Here is a 22,642-nt window from a genome sequence, read left to right on the forward strand (position 1 = left end):
TGTGAGTAATGAAGTAAACATGTATGCTTTGGATGTGTGGAGCATAGTAAGCAGACAGAGGGAAGTGGATTGTCTCTGCAATAGTGTTCAGATACTTCAAAAAATAAAATATTTAGTCTGCGTTCACATTATGCGAGATTGGGAGTATTTTGATTGCTTCTCATCGGCTCTCAACATGGCGACGACTGAGCTAGCGACTCACTGCTAACGGAGACAAGTACAACAAAAGCGTCAGACGGAGCTAACCGTGTTCACTTGAGGGCAAACCGAAGGGTGGGGGATTCACGTTGACTTTATCAGCTGTGACCGCTATATGAGAGGAAACTGTGACCTCGCCAGTGGGTCCCATTGATCCTTTATATCTTTACATAGACGATAGTTGTTTACTGCTGCTGTGCTCTGAATATAACGTATATTGCACTTTTAAGCTACCGCCTTACTCTTTGCTCCATCTTCTATCCACTTCATTTGGAAAGATTAAAGTTTCTGTTTTGGCGGGTACTCCATCTACCTCAGGTTTGGAGTTCACCTTTTTGTGTAAGTTTTATCACCAAGATTAATACAAATACTGAACTACAAGCTGCAGCATCACACATTGGGTGATAGCCACATCAGAATTGTGTGGGCCAAGAAGGCTAATGCACCTGTACCTTTTTAAACCTTTATCATTCCCATTGGTCCACAAGGTTTGATTTCCTTGTGTCCTTACGACCGAGCCAGACACGGTGTAGAGCCGTTTAAAGGGCCGATGGTACTGTTGAACACATTGTACTGCAGAATTACAGTTTTATGAAGCTTCAGTCATGTTTTTTAAATATTTTTCTATTTATAAACTACACAATGTCCACCAAAATCCTTCCACATTGTTAAAATAATTGCAGGATAGCAGGTAGCTATTGGGGGAACATAAGGCTCTACAGAATAAAGGATGTTGCTCCATAAGAGTCTGTTCACTTCCTCATGGAGATCGGTGAATTACATTAAACTCCTCAACGCGGGGGAGGATGTAGCGCCGTGTGACGATGACTGCACCGTCGTCCTCACAGATCAATATTTAACAGGATCTGTGGGTGGGCTTTCAGTACGGGCAGATGCGTTTGTGGTGATAAACACCGTATGTGCACCTGTTACTACTACAACCTGTGCTCATTTGACTCTGTTGTGTTTTGTGGATCCGATGCCTTGCTGATACGGAGATTAAGCTGAAAGACGACATGGTAGTGTAGAAAACTGTTTGTCAAAGTGGAGGACAGGCGTGGCCCCGAGCTGCACTCCTCTGCGGCGTCTCTTTCTCCCCCTCTTCCGGCACCTGAATAATGACTTGTGTTAACCAGGCCGGGAAGTCAAAGCAAATGCTGTCCTCTATCGATTCCCGTCACCAATCCGGCCCCTTCTCCCTTCATCCGTGTGGATGGAGAGGCAGCCGAGGTCGTCTTCTATTCAGAGCCACACACGAATAGACACTCCCACATTTATGCATTCGAGCAAATGAGCATGTCTTTTTCTTTTGTTGTCTGACTCTGGGTCCATCACCACCTTCCCGCCTCACTTCTCATCATCACCACACGAGCCCTAGCAACAGTCGGCTGGTGTGTTGCAACCTGGATGTCTAGCTTTCTGCAGTACACGTTTGCGTTAATACGATAAATGTCTGCGACTATTCAAGTGCCACACACACTTTATTAAGTCTGCCTGTGTCTGAAACCAAACATGTCGTTGAAGAAATGCATCAATGACTGGTGTGATTATATCGTGTGTGCCAAAGAAACAATTTCAAAGGTGTAGTGCAGCTTCATGTGACGTCGAGAAGCCTGCAGACAAGTGATGACCTTCACCCATCGGCATTGGCTTGACCTCTAAACAAATCCCAAGGTCGCAGGACCCTGCCTGTTCCCGTAGAAGGCATCAGTTATGATATTGTGTTAAAAAATAGAGTGGAAACGATTATCAGTAGAAACACAAAACTGCCACATCCTTAACCGAAACCCGCACACATGTTTACTTCCCCTGAACAATTTGCATGTCGACAATTTTTCGTAATTACTTTTCCTTAAGTTAAAACAGTTGGAGGAGTATCTTGGGACCCGTTCCATAAAGCAAGTTTACCAAATACGCCAAGCTTATTTTGGTTGGGCTAGTCGTCGGGTCGGCGGCTAACTGTCAGTCAAAGCCGAGTTGTTTCTTAACTCATTCAAACTTCATTCACTGACTGACGGGAAACCAATGATTTTACCACGTTTTTAGCGTGCTGCCATATTATTTGTTTTTACTATTTACCACCTTCTTAACATTATCCTAACTTGAGTAAGTATTGAACAAATGATACACTGCTAAATGCTAAGATTTAGACCTACGTACACAGGTAGTTATATGGTATGTGAGATTAAAGGTTTAGGGTTAGTCGGATTCTAAATGACCCCAACAGATAAAAGCTACACAGTACAATTAACAGTACAATTGCAAAGAAATATTTTTGACCAGAAATGTGGTATCTAAATCCATTTCCCAGCCTTGAGGTATAATATCTATGTATTCTTGTATAAGAGATTTTAATATCATACAGGTTTTCTGTTATAACTAAATGGACATGCATCTATAAAGCTGTTCTTCTAACTTCGTTCGGTGTTTCACTATGGGAAGCGCTCGACGTGACCAACTAAGGAAGCTCCAATGACACCACTGACACGACTGAAGGCCGTTGCTCCCATTGCGAATTATGACCAGGATGTGAATTTGCTCGGCAACCAGCCGTTATGAAGCAGCTGGTGGGCAATGGTGTAACCCTCTTAATAATTCAAACCTTAATTTGAATGGAGTGATAGATACCCCTCTTTCTAATATCTGCTACAGAGCAGCATGTCCCTGCAGTGAGTGATTATTTTTTCCCCAGGAAGAAACTAAAGAGGGCAGGGAGGATAATGCTGTCTCACAGTTTCATGGTGTTATGATGGAGAAGAAAAGACGTGCGTGTGTAGTATGAACCACTTTGAGTGGTCAGAAGAACTTTGGGTTACTCAACGTAACCCCCGTTCTTTGATAACAGAGTGAGGTGTTTCACTATGGGAAGCGCTCGGCGTGACCAACTAAGGAAGCTCCAATGACACCACGTCTGTCAGTGACAGACAGGTCGAACTGTGCTGGGGCCCCGCCCCCTCATATTATCACAGTCGACCGCCCCTCGCAAATCATTCTCGCTTTCTTCCCGTGAATAAACTATTATAGCTCCCTCAGCTTATCTTGGCTAGCTTGGATTTTCTGCTTAACAGTTCACAGACGAACCGTTAAGGACACGTCGCCGAACGCAGTTCCTGGCTCTAGTCTGGATTTGCTGGGTAAGTACTTTGTGAGAAGTATATTTAGACACTACACAGTATTTAGGCAGTGTCCGCGTCAAGGCGAGCTGTTCTCCCGACTACCCGGTGTTTGTTTACCGGTGTCGTCGGTGACTGTAACTTTATTATCTCTGGCTAGAGCGTTATGGCGAGCCTACCAGGTCTCGGTTAGCATTTGTTTGCTAGTCGAGCCGAGTGCCCGGAGTTCTGCTAACGTGTCACGACGAGCGAACTCTCACGGTGCACTATTAGCCGGCTAAACCCCGTTTGCTAGAGCAATTCACCGTCAGGCTAACGCTAAGTGCGGCTAATTGTTCATATATTTCCCTTCCTTCTCAGTTGCCATGTCGGCCGCTACCCCCACCAAAGGGTCGGAACCGAAGGCAAAAGAGGCTGCATCCCGCCTGTGCCCTGCGTCATGCGGGGCATCCATCTCGGGCAGGGACCCTCACCCGATGTGCATAGCATGCATGGGCGCTAAACACGCTCAGACATTGCTGGCGGACCCAAAGTCATGTCTGCACTGTGCGTCAATGCCGGAGAAGGTCCTGGAAAGGAGGCTCAGAGTAGCGGTATCCCCTAAGCAGGACCCGTGCCTGTCGGGAACCGCCCCAAGAGCCACGACCAGCACACATCTGCCGCTAGCCTCTTTGAGCTGGGCGGACATGATGGACGCTGAGTCCCCGGATATGCCTCCAATTTTCGAGGAGCTCCTCGAACTGGAGCCGGGTGTTGAGGACGCAGAGGGCGATGCTAACTCTGACCTCCTCAACATGGACGACATGGATGATGAGGAGGATGACTCCACATTTCCTGTCCAGCTGTCCAGACCCCCTAGTGCATCCGAAGTTGCTCCCCCAGGGGACAGCAACTTGTATGAAGTCTGCAAGCGAGCCGCGTCCAGGTTGGGCATACAATGGCCAGCAGCCCAAGATGCTACAGGGGGGGAAAGAGACCTGTATGATGGTAAAAGGCTGCCACCAGCCCAACCGCCATCAAAACAACTTCTGCCAGCAGTACCTGTCTGCATGAAGGAAATGGCCAGGTTCTGGTCCAGTCCATTTAAGAGCAAGCTTCCCACCAAAGGCTACTCTAAACTGGAAGTCGAAGGGATGGGAGAGCTGGGTCTGGCTGGACCACCAGGAGTGGAGCCATCCGTGGCTTATCATCTCCACCCGGACCGCCGCTCTCTCTCAGCTTTCTCAAACATCGCTTTGCCTAATAAAACGGAGCGCCTGACCACCTCCATTTTGCAGAGAATGTACCGCTACGCAGCACAGTCAGTGTGCTCGCTAAATGCGATGACTCTGCTGTCCGCGTACCAGGGAGAAATCCTGGAGGAGATGGGCAGGCAGCTGGACTCAGGTTCACCTAATCCAGCCCTGTGGGACGATATTTATTTAACCTCTGCTTACCCAGAAAGCACGTCCCTCGTACCCCACAGGTACCCAGGGCTAGCTTTGCAGCTACAGCCGCAGCTACAAGGTGTAGACAGGGAAGGGCCAGACCTCACAGACAGGCAGCAGGTCAGCCGACTAACCAGCAGCCTCGGGCGGAGAACCCTAAGACCTGGGGAAAACACTCCTTTGCGGCCGCGGCAGCAAAGAACCGCCCGTCCCACCCCGGGGAAGGGAAGAAGAAGCGCAGGACCTAACCGGCCTTGCTTCTCCCTCCCCTCCACCTTCAAAGAAAAGAAGGGTGGTGGAGGTAGGACCGAACCCCCAAGTTCATGTTTCAAAGTTTCCAGTGCTCCGGGGGTACTTTTGCAGTTTCTCCCCCCTCACGTTCAAGGGGAGGAGAATCAGGGACAGCAGGAAATGCAGTGTCACCAAGCACTTTTACCCAGTTCATTGAAAGAAATAAAGTTAGTATCTTTGCAACCAAGCCATTGGCTGAGGGCAAGATACAATCCCCAAAACAAAACAAAAGTAAAACCATGTCATGGCCCCATAACCCCGACAGGGGGAGCTCAAGCTCCGCCGAGGGGAGGCCGCTCCCTCCAGGTGAGGGAGATGACGTCACCTCCCTCCAGGTGAGGGAGATGACGTCACCTCACGGTGTCGTCAGCCCCCTCACTGCCCAGGCAGCCCAGTGGCGCGCATGCGCAGTGCATCCATGGGTCCTGTTCACTATGTCGCAAGGGTACAGGCTACAATTCGCTATGAAACCACCCAGATTCAACAGTGTGTTAGTTTCAGTAGCCACGGGCGATTCAGCCCGAGTCCTAAAGGACGAAATAGCGTCACTGTTAAACAAACAGATCAGAGCTGTTCCGAGCGAGGAAGCTCAGCGGGGTTTTTACTCCCGCTACTTCCTCATTCCAAAAAAGGGAAGCCCCATTTTAGACCTACGTGTATTAAACATACATCTACGCAAATACACGTTCAGGATGTTAAAACACAAAAGGCTCTGTCGCTCGATTCGTCCGGGGGATTGGTTTACAACAATCGATCTCGCGGAAGCTTATTTTCATATCGCCATTTATCCGGCGCACCAGAAGTTTCTCAGATTTGCCTATCAGGGCAGAGCCTACGAGTACCAAGCCATCCCGTTCGGGCTCTCGTTAGCCCCGAGGGTGTTCAGCAAGTGTGTAGAGGCCGCTCTGTCTCCGTTACGGAACAATGGCATCAGGATATTCTCGTACATAGACGACTATCTGATATGCTCCCACTCACGGGAGCAGGCGGTGAAAGATTCCGCTAAGGTGATAAACCATCTCACGGATCTTGGGTTCAATATAAACTGGACAAAGAGTCGGGTCGAATCGGCGCAATGTACAGATTATTTGGGTCTCAACATAAACTCCCTCTCTTATCGTGTCACGCTATCTGGGTCACGGCATTACGCCTATGCTCACGCCGTCACCTCAACCGCAGAGTAAAAGTATCACCGGCGTGCGTATCTGCGCTGCGCCCGTGGGAGGACGCGACGGCTCTCGCGTCAGGTGTCCCGCTGTCAATTGGTGTCATCCAGGGTAACCTTGACAACGGATGCCTCCCTATCAGGGTGTGGGGCAGCCATGTTGGGCAGAACAGTGAACGGCACCTGGGACCCGAGGCTGGCTCAGAGTCACATAAACATATTGGAACTCTGGGCAGTGTTTTATGCACTGAAGCATTTTCTGGCATTTCTCCAGGGACGCCATGTCCTGGTGAAAACAGACAACACCACTGTGGTGGCGTACATCAACCGCCAAGGAGGCACTCGCTCACTACAGTTACACAGGTTGGCTCGAAAGTTGATCATGTGGAGCAGCACCAGGCTCCTGTCCCTTCGGGTAACACATGTCCCAGGCGTGTTGAACAGGGGTGCAGATCTTCTGTCCCGAGGAAACCCTCTGTACGAAGAGTGGACTCTTAACCCGCAGGTGGTGAAGCAAGTCTGGCAGAAATACGGCCAAGCAGACGTAGATCTCTTCGCCTCGCTAGAAAACACTGTCCACTGTTTTTCTCCCTATCGGACAAGAATGCACCACTGGGGATAGATGCGCTGGCCCACTCGTGGCCAAACGTGCCGCTCTATGCATTCCCCCCACTCAGCCTGATCTCCCCGACTCTAGACAGGGTGAGAGAACAGGGCTTGTCGCTAATCCTGATAGCGCCACGGTGGCCGTCCAAGCATTGGGTGGCAGAAATAATACAGCTTCTGGCGGACGAGCCGTGGCCTCTCCCCATACGCAGGGACCTTCTTTCCCAGGCAGGCGGGGAGATCTACCACCCTCACCCAGACCGAATAGCGCTCTGGGCTTGGCCTGTGAGAGGTGGAACCTGAACGCAGCAGGCCTGGCTGAACAGGTCATCGACACCATTCAGAGTGCAAGGGCCGCTTCCACTCGCTCTCTTTACAGTTGTAAATGGCGAGTTTTTGAGGAATGGTGCCGTTTGAGGCACACCATTCCTTTCCAGTGTTCAGTGGTGGACCTACTGTGTTTCTTGCAAGATTTAGTAGACAAGGGCAAGGCCTTTTCTACTATTAAAGGGTATTTGGCGGCTATCTCAGCCTGTCATTTAGGCTTTGGAGAGAAGCCGGTGGGGCAGCATCTTTTAGTATGTCGTTTCATGAAAGGTGCTCGCCGTAAACTCCCAGTTTCAAGGCCCCTGGTTCCTCTCTGGGATTTATTGGTAGTGTTGAAGGCCCTCTCTCAACATCCATTTGAGCCTATGGAGGCGGTGGAGATGAAGTTTATTTCACTCAAAACAGTGTTGCTTTTGGCTTTAACCACAGCAAAGTGTGTGAGTGACCTACAGGCTTTATCCATTCGCCCTTCCTGCTTGCAGTTTGCTCCTGGGCTCGCCAAGGTCTGTATGCGGCCCAATCCGGCCTTTGTGCTTAAGGTGGTGGAGTCATTGTACAGATGTCCCACGGTGGAGCTCGCAGCTTTTCACCCACCTCCTTTTTCCTCTGTGGAGGAGCAAGGGCTTAACACATTATGTCCGGTGCGAGCACTGCATCTGTATGTGAATAGATCGGCAGTTTTCAGGAAAGCAGATCAACTGTTCGTGTCCTGGGCCACTCCTCACAGAGGCAAGCCACTGTCCCGCCAGAGGCTGTCCCACTGGATTGTAGAGGCCATATCTAGCCTATAGTTGTAGGGGTCTGCAGCCCCTCAAGGGTTTGAGGGCTCATTCCACAAGGAGTATGGCCACTTCATGGGCCCTGTTCAAGGGTGTTCCAGTGCAATATATTTGTGCTGCAGCGAGCTGGGCTACGCCTCACACTTTTGTAAGGTTTTACAGGCTCGATGTCTCAGGGCCGTCCTTAGCACATGCTGTGCTAGAGGCCAACGCGCCAGAGTCCCTGTGATAGTCATTACCGGGCTAAACAATTTTGGCTTCGAGAATTTCATGCAATCCAGGAGCGGTCTATGTCTCCCATAGTGAAACACCGAACAAAGTTAGAAGAAGAACTTTGGGTTACTCAACGTAACCCCCGTTCTTTGATAACAGAGTGAGGTGTTTCACCAACACACCCCTCCTTGCATTGACACGGAAAGAAATCTGGTCTAGAATGATTTGCAAGGGGCGGTCGACTGTGATAATATGAGGGGGCGGGGCCCCAGCACAGTTCGACCTGTCTGTCACTGACAGACTTGGTGTCATTGGAGCTTCCTTAGTTGGTCACGCCGAGCGCTTCCCATAGTGAAACACCTCACTCTGTTATCAAAGAACGGGGGTTACGTTGAGTAACCCAAAGTTCTTCTGACCACTCAAAGTGGTTCATACTACACACGCACGTCTTTTCTTCTCCATCATAACACCATGAAACTGTGAGATAGCATTATCCTCCCTGCCCTCTTTAGTTTCTTCCTGGGGAAAAAATAATCACTCACTGCAGGGACATGCTGCTCTGTAGCAGATATTAGAAAGAGGGGTATCTATCACTCCATTCAAATTAAGGTTTGAATTATTAAGAGGGTTACACCATTGCCCACCAGCTGCTTCATAACGGCTGGTTGCCGAGCAAATTCACATCCTGGTCATAATTCGCAATGGGAGCAATGGCCTTCAGTCGTCTGGGGCAGTGTGGCCTACGTGGTGCCGTCTCCTTTCTTACAGTGGGGTAACTGGTATTGATTTCAAACTGTGTTTTTGAACTGGGGAGGAAATCAGTTACTACAGTAGCGCACTGCAGCATGTTGCACTGAGTGAATATTACATTTAGATGGTGTGTGTGTGTGTCTGTCTCAAAGAAGTGTGTGTGTGTGTGCGTGCTCTCTTACCACCAGCAGCAGAGACATGAGGAGCAGACAAGCTGCTGTTTAATTGATTACAAGGGGACATTGTGACCCATCGATTGTATCTCCTACACACACAGGCCAGGGACCCATAAGTGTGTGTGTGTGTGTGAATGTACACTTGTGATTGTACTCCTGTCCTTAACACATAGAAAAAGGGGACAGTTGTAGAAAATAATCTGGACGGGTTCCCTTTTTGGATTAAATTGTTTCATATTATATATTTTTTTAATTGGGTAAATAGACTTTTTGTGTCTATGGGTCATATTAACTTTGCACTCGTCACCTCTATGCCGTTAGCTGGATTATCTATGAGAGCCCTCTCTGCGTTGACTTGTTTGTAATAAAATATGTAAAACATATGTGGATTTAAATTATTTGAGGCTTGCAATCGGTCTCCTGAATTTCTACAATGGCGGCATGCGAGGGCAGAAGGCCACGACTCACAAAACGACCACAATTATGACAATAGGACCCATGTTGAAAATTGGAGAACTTTCATTAAAATCAAAAGATAGATCGGATATTTTTGATTAATAGGTCAAAAGCTGTTACAACTTATTCATAACATATGGTCAACTTCCAGTCTACTACTAATACTATAATGCTTCTAATCAGTTATTAATCAAAGAACATGCATATATACATAAAAAGCATTAAAGTGCTGCATAAACTCTCAGGAATTTAGTTTCCTCACATTGGTTCTGATGATGCAGGATCTCCAAAACTGTCCAATCAACAAGTTACCTTTCAGCCTGCATGACGTGAACAGGAAACGGACAGAACTCAAATGCATCATCCCCTCCGGTCCGGACCGACTGAACCAAACAACATCCTAAGAGAACAACTCTCCTTCCAGTTATTACTTAACATGCTGCAGGCCGCTGTGTTTTTCATTTCTTCGCTCTCTTTACTCCTAATTGCTTTCTCCTCCTCTACTTCCATCTGTCTCTGCCTAAACTCAGAGGCTCTGGCTGCCACTGTGTTGTGTACTTGCTGCCAGTAGAGCAGCTTGTGCTGTAGCTTGTAGCCTATGAGATAATCAACATTTGTTTTATAATTCTTCCCTTTCTGCCACACAGACCTGTGGTGGCGTCATTTAGATCAGCGTATGTAACACATGAGCTATTTTGGCATTTTGTCAGTTTGACGAGGCTTTCTCTGTTCAGTCGATGACGTAAAGAGGAAATCCAATGTTCTGTTTCAGTTTCAGTAGAAGGAGTTTCAGCTTCTGCAGGTGGTATTTTTTTTTTTTTTGTCTGTTCAGTTGTGTTTTGAAAGATACCTGGTTTTCAAAACGGTAATGTGTGTTAGTTCCAGGTGGCAATCTCTGTGTCTGAAACGTGAAGCCAATGAGGAAGTGCCTTAAATCTGCATTTCTAACAGCCATCAGGGGGCGAATAGAACTTCTGACTTGATTTATTACCTCAGTAAACATTGTAAACATGAGTTTATGGTCTCAATAGCTAGTTTCAAGTCTTCTTCAATGCAGCATAATGTTAATTAAATTAGGGTTCAAATAGGGTCAAATAGACCATAAAGCATAGTATGCTTTAGGGCGGGGCTACCGTTTGATTGACTGTACAAATATGTCTTATTCAGTGTTCGGTAGTACTAAGCGCCACCCTCATGTCACTTCTGGTTGCAAAGAAAACAAGATGGAGACAATCAAAATGCCAAACTTGAAGCTTCAAAATGTCCAAAAACCAATAGGGGTATCAGTGACGACGTCTACTTCTAGGGGGCAGATTATAGAGTATACAAAAAATGAACATGGCAGATATACAATATTGATTATTTCTCCAAGTAATGTATTATAGTTGCACATTGTCAGTGTAACCCTAAGCCCGTAAAGTAAGTAAATTTACTACGTTTATGTCCCTTCAGTAAAGGTTTTTAAATACTTTTTTGCTGTCCTCAGGTCTATTCAGCAATTTTGCATCTAGTTTTTGTTATTTTCTTCCACACTTGTGAAAACACAGTGTAGATGATGAAAGCCGAGGAGCTGCAGAGACGCAGCAGCTACTTGCCCTGAATAGTAAATGGATCATAGTGGTGCAAATGTTGGCTGATTGTCTATGCTGAGTGCTTCATAAAACTTGAGCTGTCCTCTGAAAGGATAAATCCAGCAGTTCATAAAATCATATTTATACCCATGCAACATTTTGTCTAATGGCATGAGGAAGGCTTAGACCCCTGGCTCCATCTTGTGCCTGACTCATTGTTGGAGAAGCAACGCTGTGGTGTGAAATTCTCCCCCGCTCTCTGTCTTAATTTCAAGAAGGTCAAGTTAAGTAGACGAGGTGCATTAATCACCCTGCTTCCTCCGTTCTAGGTAATACAGATGACGGTGATGAGGAGGAAGGCAGGGGCGCTGCGCTGATTCATGGTTTTGCATGGCAACAGTGCGGTACCCGAGTAGCATTTAGTTGGGCCTTCTGGAGATCTCAATTATGAACATTTATTTTTGAGTTGACTGCACTGTGTGGTTCGGTTTGATCCGATTTGATTGACAGAGAGCTACATAAGCACAGCTGTCATCACATTTTGATTCAAATGTTGCTAAATCCCCATTAGTTTGTTGAAACATGTGACATCACCGTCAGTAAATAGTGTGTTCGTGTTGGAGCCCGTTGATTAATAGGATGAAGCTAATCGAGAAAATGTGTTTTTTAGGGTGATCACATTTTCTCAGAGGAGAGAGTTTGAAGTGTGGGTGAAAGTACAGGAAAAGGCAGGTTAATAATGGACCTTGGGGTAAATGTTGTCGAACAATTTGATTCACATGTACTTAATGATATTGATAATAATGAAAGAACTACCTGTTAAGTCCAGGTTGATAGTAATGTAATGGCAGATATTTTATGTTTACCTGGAGATTGTTGCGACGACGGATTAAACTGAAGTTATGAAATACAGTGTTGCTACTTGGTGAGCCTCCGATCTCACGGATCTGTTACTCCAACCGGCTTTCCTGGATCATATGTAATCATCTCACGGGGGCCTTAGGCGACAACGCCCCACCAACAGCATTTTAATTCAGGGCTATTTTAACAGGCATAGTGTGCCACAGCGGAGTGCGGCTCACGGGAACGAGGTTTCCCGCTGCGACTGGGAGCTGAGCTGGTGCCAAGTTTAGCCCACGGCGGCTCCTGTTTTCCAACCCGTGTCTCTCCGGGCTTGTAGTTCTTGATCAACGCTGCGCTGCTGCCATCTGTCCATCAAGCTGTTGGTTCCGTAGTTGTAAAACCACGGCGTTTTACAAGCCCTATTTTTATTTCAACGTTTGGATTAATAATTGATGGCGACGATACGTTTGCTGACTCCCTCAGTGTTCTCACACCGGAGGCTCGTGCCAGCCGGCTCGGTGAAACGCGTCTCTCTGTCTGGATAGCACAATAATTAGACCGGCTCTCCGGGGGCGTTCCAGCGCTGCTGACTGTGCATATTGCAGTCTTCACGGCTGTGAGCTGGGGCGAGGCTGTGACGAGTCACATCAGTAATGTCCTCGTGGTGCGACTGTGATTTATGTGGAGTTGGTTTCAATTCAAAGTTCTTCTCCAGAGTTCGTCACAGGGTCATTGACGTGAAGAGTTCTCCTCTGCAGTTATCAGGAGAAAATGATGTTGTTCATGTTCACCCACCTGCGTCTTTTCTTTTTCAGCTGAAACTTGAAGATCGATCCATCGTCATTAGAGACATTGTGCGAAGAAATAATTCTAATGTAAGTGAGACGATTTCTTTATATACTTTATTTTGTCTATTGCTCTCCCTTTTCACTTCACCTCCATCAGTCGGACTTATTTCTCGCTGCCTTTCAATCCAGCCTCTCTCTCGTTGTTAGTCATGTCACTGCTCACCGCTCTGTTCCATTTGCTGCATCAGACATGACTGGAATATCATCGCAGGTCGACGCTGACAAAACGCTGAGAGGAGGCTTTCTCTGTGAAAGCACCTGAATAAACCGCTTATTCTTTTTGGTTGAAATAAAGAGTTGTAGTGTTCACTAAGCATCAATCCAGTGACACTTGTGGACCTCAGGAAAGTTTTAAAAAAAAGCTTAGAAGCAATAGCAGGTCCTCGTGTCTACGAACAGGATACTGCAGCGGTGACGTACGTGATGATGCACTGAACTTGTATTCGCTGCATTCCAGGACAACCAGTGTGGCATCGTGACCAACATTGACATCGAGTGTGCAGTGAAGCTGGTGGGAACAAACTGTGTTCTGTATCCAGTGAACAGCAAAGACCTGCAGCACATCTGGGTAAGACATCTCACCGGTGGGCCTTCGTGCTCATGATCAGGTTCTCCAAGTACATTTATGGTGGCGCTTCATTTTACAGGTCCGTAGTTTCATGGAAATATCAACGTAATTTAGAGCTAATTCTATCTCCACTCTCGCATGAAAAGGGGTGTTTGCTCACCTGTGTACAGACGGGTGATGAGTCAGTTACACAAATCTGCATCACAAGCTGTCAACACTCGTGTTGTAGTGCAGCAACAGTAACTTATGCCTGCGGAGGATCTCTATACGGAAATTAAGCCATTAGCATTATTTTCTGATGATTTAATACCACATTATTTCTTTCCAAGCCATTTTTCGGAAATGATTAGGAAATGACAGATGCAAAAATAAAGCATTCTCAGATATTACAATACACATTTAGCAATAATACATATCATATTTGATTTAAAATGTCTTTAAAGCCGAAGCTAAGATGATGAAAGTTTGACCCGGCAGTTTTTGTCTGCCAGAGTAACGTAGAAAATGATGTTCTGCAAGTAATTACTGTGCACTCTCGTAATTATTGTGACACGTCATACTTTGATAAGATGGGTTTCTTATTGTGTTCCTTCCAGTCTTTCATGTACGGCGACTACATCGCCTACGACTTCTGGCTGGGGAAAGTGTACGACCTGACTAATCACATCATCCTCAAGCTCTCCAACGGTGCCAGGTAGAGTGTGTGTGTGTGTGTGTGTGTGTGTGTGTGTGTGTGTCTGCGAGTGTGATTAAACTGTGACCATGTTGGAGTCTGTCAGCAACACCCTGGCACACATTCATCAGTGCCAAATCCAGTGAGCGTCAGCCGGTCGTCTCTCTCTCCCTCCAGGTGCTCCATGAGCGTGGAGGACGGTGCCAAGCTTTACGACGTCTGTCCACATGTCAGCGATTCGGTACGTAGCCACAAGCTCTCGCCTGTCACCTGATCAGGTACATCCACCCTGAGCAGAGCAGCTGCTATGCCTAATTTATGCTTCTGCGGAAAAGCTGGAGCAGGAGTGTGAATCCGGTGTAAGTCGGGGGCCACGAGAAGCTGGTTCACGTTCTGTAAATAGAGAGGAACTTTTAACTGGTTACGAAACATCTCAATGTAATACCGATGTCTCCGTATGACCTCGCTAAGTAATCCAGACAATCAGATCGGCTATTTCTATATGGTTATTCTTAATGCTGGGTCGGGGTTACCGATAATTAATGCTTAACATCGGTGCCATCCTCCCCGAGGTGAAGGGAGGAAAACACTTTCTTTCACAGGGACTATCAACACAAAATAAAAATTCCTTGTAGAAAATAAAGGTTTAAATTGAAATGTTCCGCATTGCTTAACTTTATTGTGACTTTGTTTTATAAAATACATCCTTGTGTCGGTCACGTTCTTAATTATAAATGATGTGTTTGTTCTCCAGGGTCTGTTCTTCCACGAGGCGTATGGTTTCTACCCAGGCCAGGTCCTGATCGGTCCGGCCAAAGTCTTCTCTAACGTACAGTGGCTGTCGGGGGTCAAACCTGTCCTCAGCAGGAAGTGCAAGTTCAGGGTGGTGGTAGAAGAGGTGAGACGATGATGCACATCCTCGTTTTTTTCCTTTTTATGGCCAACTGTATTATCTTAAATTGTTTCCGTGCCGTCTTTGCGCTCTCCTCAGGTGAAGGTGGTCGAACTGAAGGTGACCTGGATCACCAAGAGCTTCTCTCCCAAAGGTTCAGACAGCGTGTATCCACCTGCCTCCACCATCACACAGGAGCATCTGTGCCGGTCAGTCTGAATATTCCTCTACATGTCCTCAAACTGGTTTCTGTTCGCAGAAGGGATTCAACCTGAAACTGTATCTTGTTGCTGCGCTGGTTGGGTTTAGGGTGAGGCGTCTAGGATACTACGACCACACCCAGAGGCAGCTGGGCGAGAGGGCCCTTTATATATTCCCTGCCAAGGGGGACGCCACACGCATCACCTGTGACGGGCCTGAGGGCGCCCCCGTCCTGCCTGAAGACCCTGTGGCCAGAAAGGTGAGGATGAAATGTGTTCATTTACTCCTACATCAGAGTATAGATTTAATTGAGCTGAAGATATTTGAAAAAGTAGGTTGATCCACCCTGTTATCCCCCTCCCGAGCTGGTTAACACTGAAATCATCTGTTTTTAGGCAGATCACTGTGTGTATTTTAAGGATTACCTTCTTGGTATTACAGAGGCCGTCAGTGCTGTGAGGCATTTTTTTGATCATCGTCTCACACGGCTTTGTCTGTGTGTGTCTCATGCAGTTGAAACGGTTGTTCAAGAAGGATTCGGGGAAGAAGACGGAGAACGTCGACGCACAAGGTGCCAAACGACACTCTGCAGAGAAAACACAGTATCCAGAGGCGCACACACACACACACACTTCTGCTGCTATCTAATGTCGTCAGTGATGCCTCTATTATGAACTCAGCAAGACTGAAAATAGACATGTTGTCTTACATTACCATTTTAATTAGATCCTGACTGATGCGTAGGCTGAGAAGATATTAATTGTATGATTTTTGATCATCACTGTTTAAAAAGGTTGTTTCTTTCAGATATCGGACAATATTGTTCAAATATGTTTTTCTTAGGTCCAGATTATTTTATCTTTTGACTGATGTTGTTGGTAGTTTAAGATGATTTGGTCTTGTAAAGCTCTCTGGTCCAACTAATGTGTCTACTGTGCAAATGCTGCTGCATTGGTCATCACCCGTAATCATTCGTCAATTACATGATGAGTATGTAGAGCATTTGCTATGAGCAGGAAGACCGAAGTGAGAGCAGATGGATTTGAGTTTCATATGAACGATGAGCGTGATAAATATACTTTCTCCCTTAGCACACACACTTATGCCGCTTAATCATTTTCAGAAAAGTGTGCATTATTTTTTGCTTACATCCTCCCTAAAGGAGCAGAGAACTAAGTGTCTCCATGCAAAGCCGAGTCGGAACGATTTAAAATTCCTGTGAGACATCAGGCAGTCCTTTCCACAAATGGGGCTCGGCACTGAGGGAACAGACTAAGTGGATGTTGAGCTGAGGTGCAGCACACTTCAGCTGCGAAACATTCTGCGTCCGTCTTGCGTGAACCAGGAAAATAGAGGATGACCTCGTCTCTCTCTTTGTGCCATAAATAAAAGCTGTGAGCTAATTGTTTTTCTCCCGTTTTTATTGATTTGCCACAGGGACCGAAAAAGAAATCTAATGTGGTTTTGTTTCTGAATTATTTTTGTGTTTTAGGTACATACCATTTCATCTCCTGTTTTAAATAGAAATCCCCTTAGATCGATTCCTAAAGTGTACGTTTATCTCTCGCCAGGGGACCACAGATCGGAGCAGACCGACTCGTCTCATCCCAACAACAACGGTTCTGTGGCGCCCAACCAGAACGCTCCGGACTCCCAGAACACCATCGACCCCTCGGATGAACACGGGGAGCAGGACGCTGACGACGAGGCCGCAGAAGACACGGACGATACCAGGTCTGTTACCAGTTACGCATTCACACACGTTACGCTTCAGGGACTGGAGATACTTGTATTTTGGGTTCTAGAAAGTGCCTACATGCTTTAAAGTATAAAGTATGGTTGTTGCTATGACCAGACACAAAAGTGCACACTCACTCACTCACATGCACACACCCACACGATCGATTGCATAATTTTCCTGGCAGAGATAATTACTGAAAAACAATATACTGGAATAGTGTAACAGGACTTTTATTCCCTCAAATACAAGTGATGGAAATACATTTTGTCAGTTTATCCGAGCGTCTCCCTCGCAGCTCTTTTTAAAAGTTACAATCAAGCTTGTTGAACCTGAAAAACGCCCACGGAGCTGAATAATCAATCATCTCTCAAGCATGTGAGGCTTACATTGTTCCTGTCTGTCTTCATTCAGACCATTAAAGGATAGTCCAGTGCTGCTGAGTGTCTGCATGAGCTTCAGATGGTCATACGTAGGGCTGTGAGAACCGGTATACCGGTTTCAGTTTTCCGTACAGTATGAATTTTTCACATACCGTCATACCAGTCGCCTCTGTTCAGCAGGCAACAACATTTAATGTTCACAGCTTGAAGCTGAAGGAGCAGCGGACCGAGCTCCTTATGTCTCATGTTAACTCATTTGACTCAGGGGCCGTTTCTCAATACCAAGTACACAGGTCTTGGCTTGTGAACTTCTGGAGTCTGGTCTTGGGAGTCTGGACTCTGAAGTCCAGACTCCCCACCTCAGCTGTTGACGTCACCACCTCAGCTGTTGTTGTCATGGTTACTCTGATTCTTCACTGTAAAGTATTTTTACATTCAAACAAAATATGACAACCCTGCTTTTTTTGTACTGGTTTCACAGACATACACATATCATTGTATGTATGTGTATCTATATATATTATATGTTTATAAATATGTATTATATATATATATATATACACATATAATTGCAAACAATTCGGTCAAAAGTACTAAGACACCGCTGTAGTTCAAAGTAAAAGTTAAATTAAAATCTTAAGTTATAAACCTTAACCTTTCCCTCAGTCAAACTGATTTAATGTGACTGTGAATAAATAATGATGATTGCTCGTTAAATCCTCGAAACAGAATTATATCTCATGTTTAATCGATACGGAGACATCGGAGCCAGCGGATCATTTCAAAAAGTCCAGCCGAGATCAGGCTGCTCTCGGCGGGCAGCAGAGCGCCGACGGCCCGGTGCTGCGGGGCTCAGCGGTCCCGCGAGCAGGACCTCAACTCGTCGGCGTATCTTTTTAATTAAGCTGATTCTTGACAAACCGACCACAGATTTGATGCTTAAACAACTAACTTCTCGCCTGAAAACATCCTAAAATTAAATTCTGTGACTCAACAACGGTAGTATTCATAGAACGTCAACTTTCAGTTGTGAGTTTTCTCATCCGTCATTGTCCCCCGTTTGCTGGTCCGAAATGCATTCTGGGATATTGGCTCTCTCAAGTACGCTCAAGTCTGCTCTGATGCATCCCCGGTAAAATGGGCGGATCAAGTCACATCCGGGCATTTTCACCGTGCTTGGCGAGAAGCGGACTTTTGAATTGGAACAGTACTTGGGCCGCGACTGATGACGTTTCACGAGTCCAGGAGAACACAAGTACAGAGAACACAAGTACAGAGAACACAAGTACAGAGAACACAAGTACAGAGAACACAAGTACAGAGAACACAAGTACAGAGAACACAAGTACAGAGAACACAAGTACAGAGAACACAAGTACAGAGAAGAACGCTGATTGAGAAACGGCCAGGGTGTGCAAAAAATGACATCACCAAAAGGCATGCTGGGTAAATGGCACCGCCCACACAGGAAGACTTTTCTTGTGCAGGAAGAAGTCTTTTCCTGTGCAGCAAAGTGGGCGGGCTTTACCCATCATGCCTTTTGGCGATGTCATGTCTTGCACACCCTGAGTCAACTTCTATCCGTGAGACATAAGTAGCTCAGACCTGTTCACGTATCTGTGACTGTAAACATTAAATTTTGCTGCCGGCTGAATAATGACAATAGTGTTGTGGCCGAGCATGCGCCACTAGTATCAAGGGATTCCCCTGGGTCCTAAATCCCTCCATGTTTAGCTCCCTATGTACCAATCAAAACAGCTGCTGGCCAGTTGCGAGCGAGTGGTGAATAACGATGGCGGTCCTTTTCGGCGTCAATAAATTAATGTGTTTATTTGGAAAAAAAATACCGTGAAACCGCCAGAATCTTACAAAATACCATGATATGAATTTTTGGCCATACCGCCCAGCCGTACGCTAGTTCTACGTTAAGCCCAGTTACTTTTCTGTGCTGTGAATGTAATTAACAGTTAGTCTGTTGATCCATTAGTTGATTGACAGAAAACTAACCAGCTGCCTAAAATACTTTGGGCTGTTGAATAATTCCCTGTGTACAGTTTGTATGCTTTAAAAGAGACGTTAACCTGTGACTGGTCCTGGCTGCAGCTCTCTGACGTCGTCGGCCAGCTCCACAGCTTCCTCTCAGAGCGGCGGGCTGGCGGCCAACCGCAAGAAGAGCATCCCTCTCTCCATCCGTAACCTGAAGAGGAAGCACAAGAAGAAGAGGACCAAGTTTTCCCGCGAGTTCAAGCCTGGAGACCGGTGGGTTAACGGCAGTGAGCAACACGCCGGCGTTCCTTCTCCGCTGTGGTTGCGCTGCTTTTTACTTTTCTTTGCAGAATATCCAAGCTAGCCAAGATAAGCTGAGGGAGCTATAATAGTTTCTTCACGGGAAGAAAACGAGAATGATTTGCGAGTGGCGGTCGACTGTGGTAACATGTGGGGGCGGAGCCCCAGCACAGTTCGACCTGTCTGTCACTGACAGACGTGGTGTCATTGGAGCTTCCTTAGTTGGTCACGCCGAGACGATTCCCATAGAGAAACACCGAACGAAGTTAGAAAAAGAACCATAAGACTGAACATTTAGTTCCCTCCACGCAACTGTTTGAGGACTTTGGTGTGAAAGCCAGACCAGTGACATCATCTGCTATCGACCAATAAACAGCTGCTTACCCTGTAAAGCTGAACAGTGTGTTTGTGCCCCTCCGACCTCTTGTTTGTCAAAGGGCTCGTGTCTCATCTGTGTGACGGGGACACTGGAGCCTCACACACAAAGTCTTTCAGTGCCAACAACCGATGGTGTCATTTCCGTAACCGCACACTGTCTCACTCGTCCTCAGTTCAAGAAGACGCTCTGTCTCGCTTGTTCTACTTCAGCAAACAAACCACAACACTGCAGGTGGTCTGTTCTTTCCCATTTAGTTTTCCAAGAAGAAGAGCTGAGAACTAGAAAAAATAATACTAGTTGTGATCAATATGAGACTATATTATATAACTATTTAATACAATCAGTTTAGTAAAAAACTCACTAAAAGCAACGTGTTAACATTTCCCTTTGTTATTTCACAGGGTCGCAGTGGAGGTTGTGTCGACGAAGACCACGGGTCATGTGATGTGGAAGGACGGGCGAGTGGAGAAGGGGATCCGATCCAACGACCTCATCCCCATCCAGCACCTCGACAGCCATGAGTTTTGTCCCGGGGACTTCGTAGTGGACAAACGACGTGAGGAAAATTAGTTTGATTTAAAAAAATAAAGTGAAAACAAAGCGTGTGTCAGATCGGTGTCCTTGTGGACTGTGAGATTTATTTTTATTGAGGCCACTCTGCCACCTAGTGCCTACAGCATCTAGGTCGTTTTCTGAAACTATGCCAAGTTTCTGTGTCCGTGAAATGGACTGAAAAAACAGGGACGCACATTCAAGGCTGTAATGTTACAGCAAACTAAAGTTTCCTTTTTTTATATACATATCATTCAGGTTTAAAGTGTTTTATGTTCTTGTTTTGCTCTCTAAACTGTGTACCTGTGTTGTTTGTGCTCTCTCAGCCCAAGCCCTCACGGACCCGGGCGTGTACGGTGTGATCCAGTCTGGTGACCACAGGGGCAGAACTTGTGTCGTCAAGTGGATCAAACTCAACTCCACCAGCGACGACGTGGAGGTCAGTCAGGAAAACAAGACGGCAGTGTTTCGCTTTTAAAGAATGTGGAAAAACATTTATATTTATGTACAATAGATTGGTTGTATAATAGAGGGAGGAGAGGAAAGTATGGGACGCTGTATGTGTGAAGCAAAGCAACCCGTCTACTTTCCTTCCTACACTTTTGGCAGATGGTTATGTTTTCATAACCCGCTACTGTACATGACTCAAAAGGAAAAAGGCCCAGTATTTATTTATTTATTTATTTGTCTTTACTCCAGGTTTTCGGCATGGAGGAGGATGTCAGCGTATACGACATCGCAGATCACCCAGACTTCCACTTCCGCACCACCGACATCGTCATCAGAATATGGAACTCAGAGAACGGACCGAATGACTGCGAAAATGAGGTGAGAACAATCGCATTTCATCGCAAATGTATTTACTCTCCCCTCATTGACATGCATGAGATGGGCAAAATAATAGAAACACCTCTCAGTTTAACGCCATACACTTCAGAACCCCAAAACATCAGTTTGAACAACATCTGAACATTCATGAAGGCAGCATTTATTGCAGTTTCTGCTCATAAACAATCAGGAAACATAAAAGCACTTTAAAGCTACATTGTTCTGTTCAGGACACTCTGAGCTTTTCTCTTGCACGAAATGTCAACTGGGAAAGCACACATCGGCCTCCAAAGAGACAGACTGTTCTCAGTTGAATGACCTCCTGGCAAAGCAAGTAATAAACACTGCATGTTTGTCGTGTCCTCACCAGAAAATAACCACGACTGCTTGCTTGCTGTTTTTTTTTTTTTATTAACTTAAAAATGATGATACAAAACCTGAAGTTTACCTCAAAGGGCTTGACAATCGGTACAACGCTCATTATCCCCTGAGAGCCCTTAAGTCTTGTTTTCATATTGTGTTTCATGTTGCTGGCTGTTGATGACGGTCGTATCTCTGCCTCCACCTTCCCTCAGACGTCGGTCGGCCAGGTGTCCAGGGTGGACGTGAGCAGCAAAGTGGAGGTGGTGTGGGCGGATAACTCCATGACCATCGTCCTGCCACAGGTAAACGTTTTTCCCAAATGACGGTGAATGACATGAGAAGGGAGACGCTGATGGTCTCCTAATGACACACATGCAGCACCTCTACAACGTGGATTCTGAGATCGAGGAGACCGACTACGACTCGGTGGAGGAGACGAGCAGCGTGCTGTCCACTGAGGAGTGGGAGGACGAGAGCGACAGCTGGGAGACGGACAACGGCCTCACCACCGAGGACGACGGCCACGTCAACAATGCAGATGTCGTCGAGACATCGACCCCCACCGCCAACGCGGCGTTTATCATCCCCCCTCAAGAGGGCAGCAAAGCTGGGGTCACCAGCCCCACTAGAGGAGCCGCTGGAGAGGGAGAAGCCTCGGGGGCTGCTGCTAGCCCGGCTTCTGGAGGAGGTGGGGAGCTTGAATTATAACATGTATATTATTGTTTGTTTTCACGGGAATAGTGTGAACTCTCTTCTACAGGACTAAAATAACTTAAAGACGCCTTTTGTCTGCAGGAACTTTCCCCCAGAATTGGGAACCAAACCATGTCTTTTTGTTTGAAGATTAAATAAGATAATCCCTTATTAGTCCCGCAGTGGGGACATTTACAGGATTTACAGAAGTATAGGGAATAGTGCAAACAAGAGACATAGTAAAAAAGAAACCAGATTAAAACAAGTGTTATAAATGAGCAATAAAAAACAATAATACAAAAAGATCATTATTAAAAATTAAA

General features: G+C 46.3%; 1 protein-coding gene across 1 annotated transcript in view; it reads left to right on the top strand.

Moving 5' to 3' along the window:
- ube2o (ubiquitin-conjugating enzyme E2O) overlaps positions 1–22,642 on the top strand; it is a gene marked incomplete at both ends in the record, with an annotated part of 33,702 nt that overhangs the window by 6,498 nt on the left and 4,562 nt on the right. Inside the window, 15 exons of the mRNA XM_079219815.1 lie at positions 12,731–12,790; positions 13,221–13,331; positions 13,928–14,025; positions 14,182–14,245; positions 14,759–14,902; positions 14,996–15,105; positions 15,206–15,356; positions 15,611–15,668; positions 16,669–16,831; positions 19,322–19,477; positions 20,285–20,439; positions 20,762–20,874; positions 21,135–21,263; positions 21,839–21,928; positions 22,005–22,314. Of these exons, the coding sequence (XP_079075941.1) occupies positions 12,731–12,790; positions 13,221–13,331; positions 13,928–14,025; positions 14,182–14,245; positions 14,759–14,902; positions 14,996–15,105; positions 15,206–15,356; positions 15,611–15,668; positions 16,669–16,831; positions 19,322–19,477; positions 20,285–20,439; positions 20,762–20,874; positions 21,135–21,263; positions 21,839–21,928; positions 22,005–22,314 (1,912 nt within the window). The remainder of the gene's footprint in view (positions 1–12,730; positions 12,791–13,220; positions 13,332–13,927; positions 14,026–14,181; positions 14,246–14,758; positions 14,903–14,995; positions 15,106–15,205; positions 15,357–15,610; positions 15,669–16,668; positions 16,832–19,321; positions 19,478–20,284; positions 20,440–20,761; positions 20,875–21,134; positions 21,264–21,838; positions 21,929–22,004; positions 22,315–22,642) is intronic.

This window comes from Taurulus bubalis, assembly GCF_910589615.1.
Source record: "Taurulus bubalis genome assembly, chromosome: 6".
Classification (NCBI taxonomy): domain Eukaryota; kingdom Metazoa; phylum Chordata; class Actinopteri; order Perciformes; family Cottidae; genus Taurulus; species Taurulus bubalis.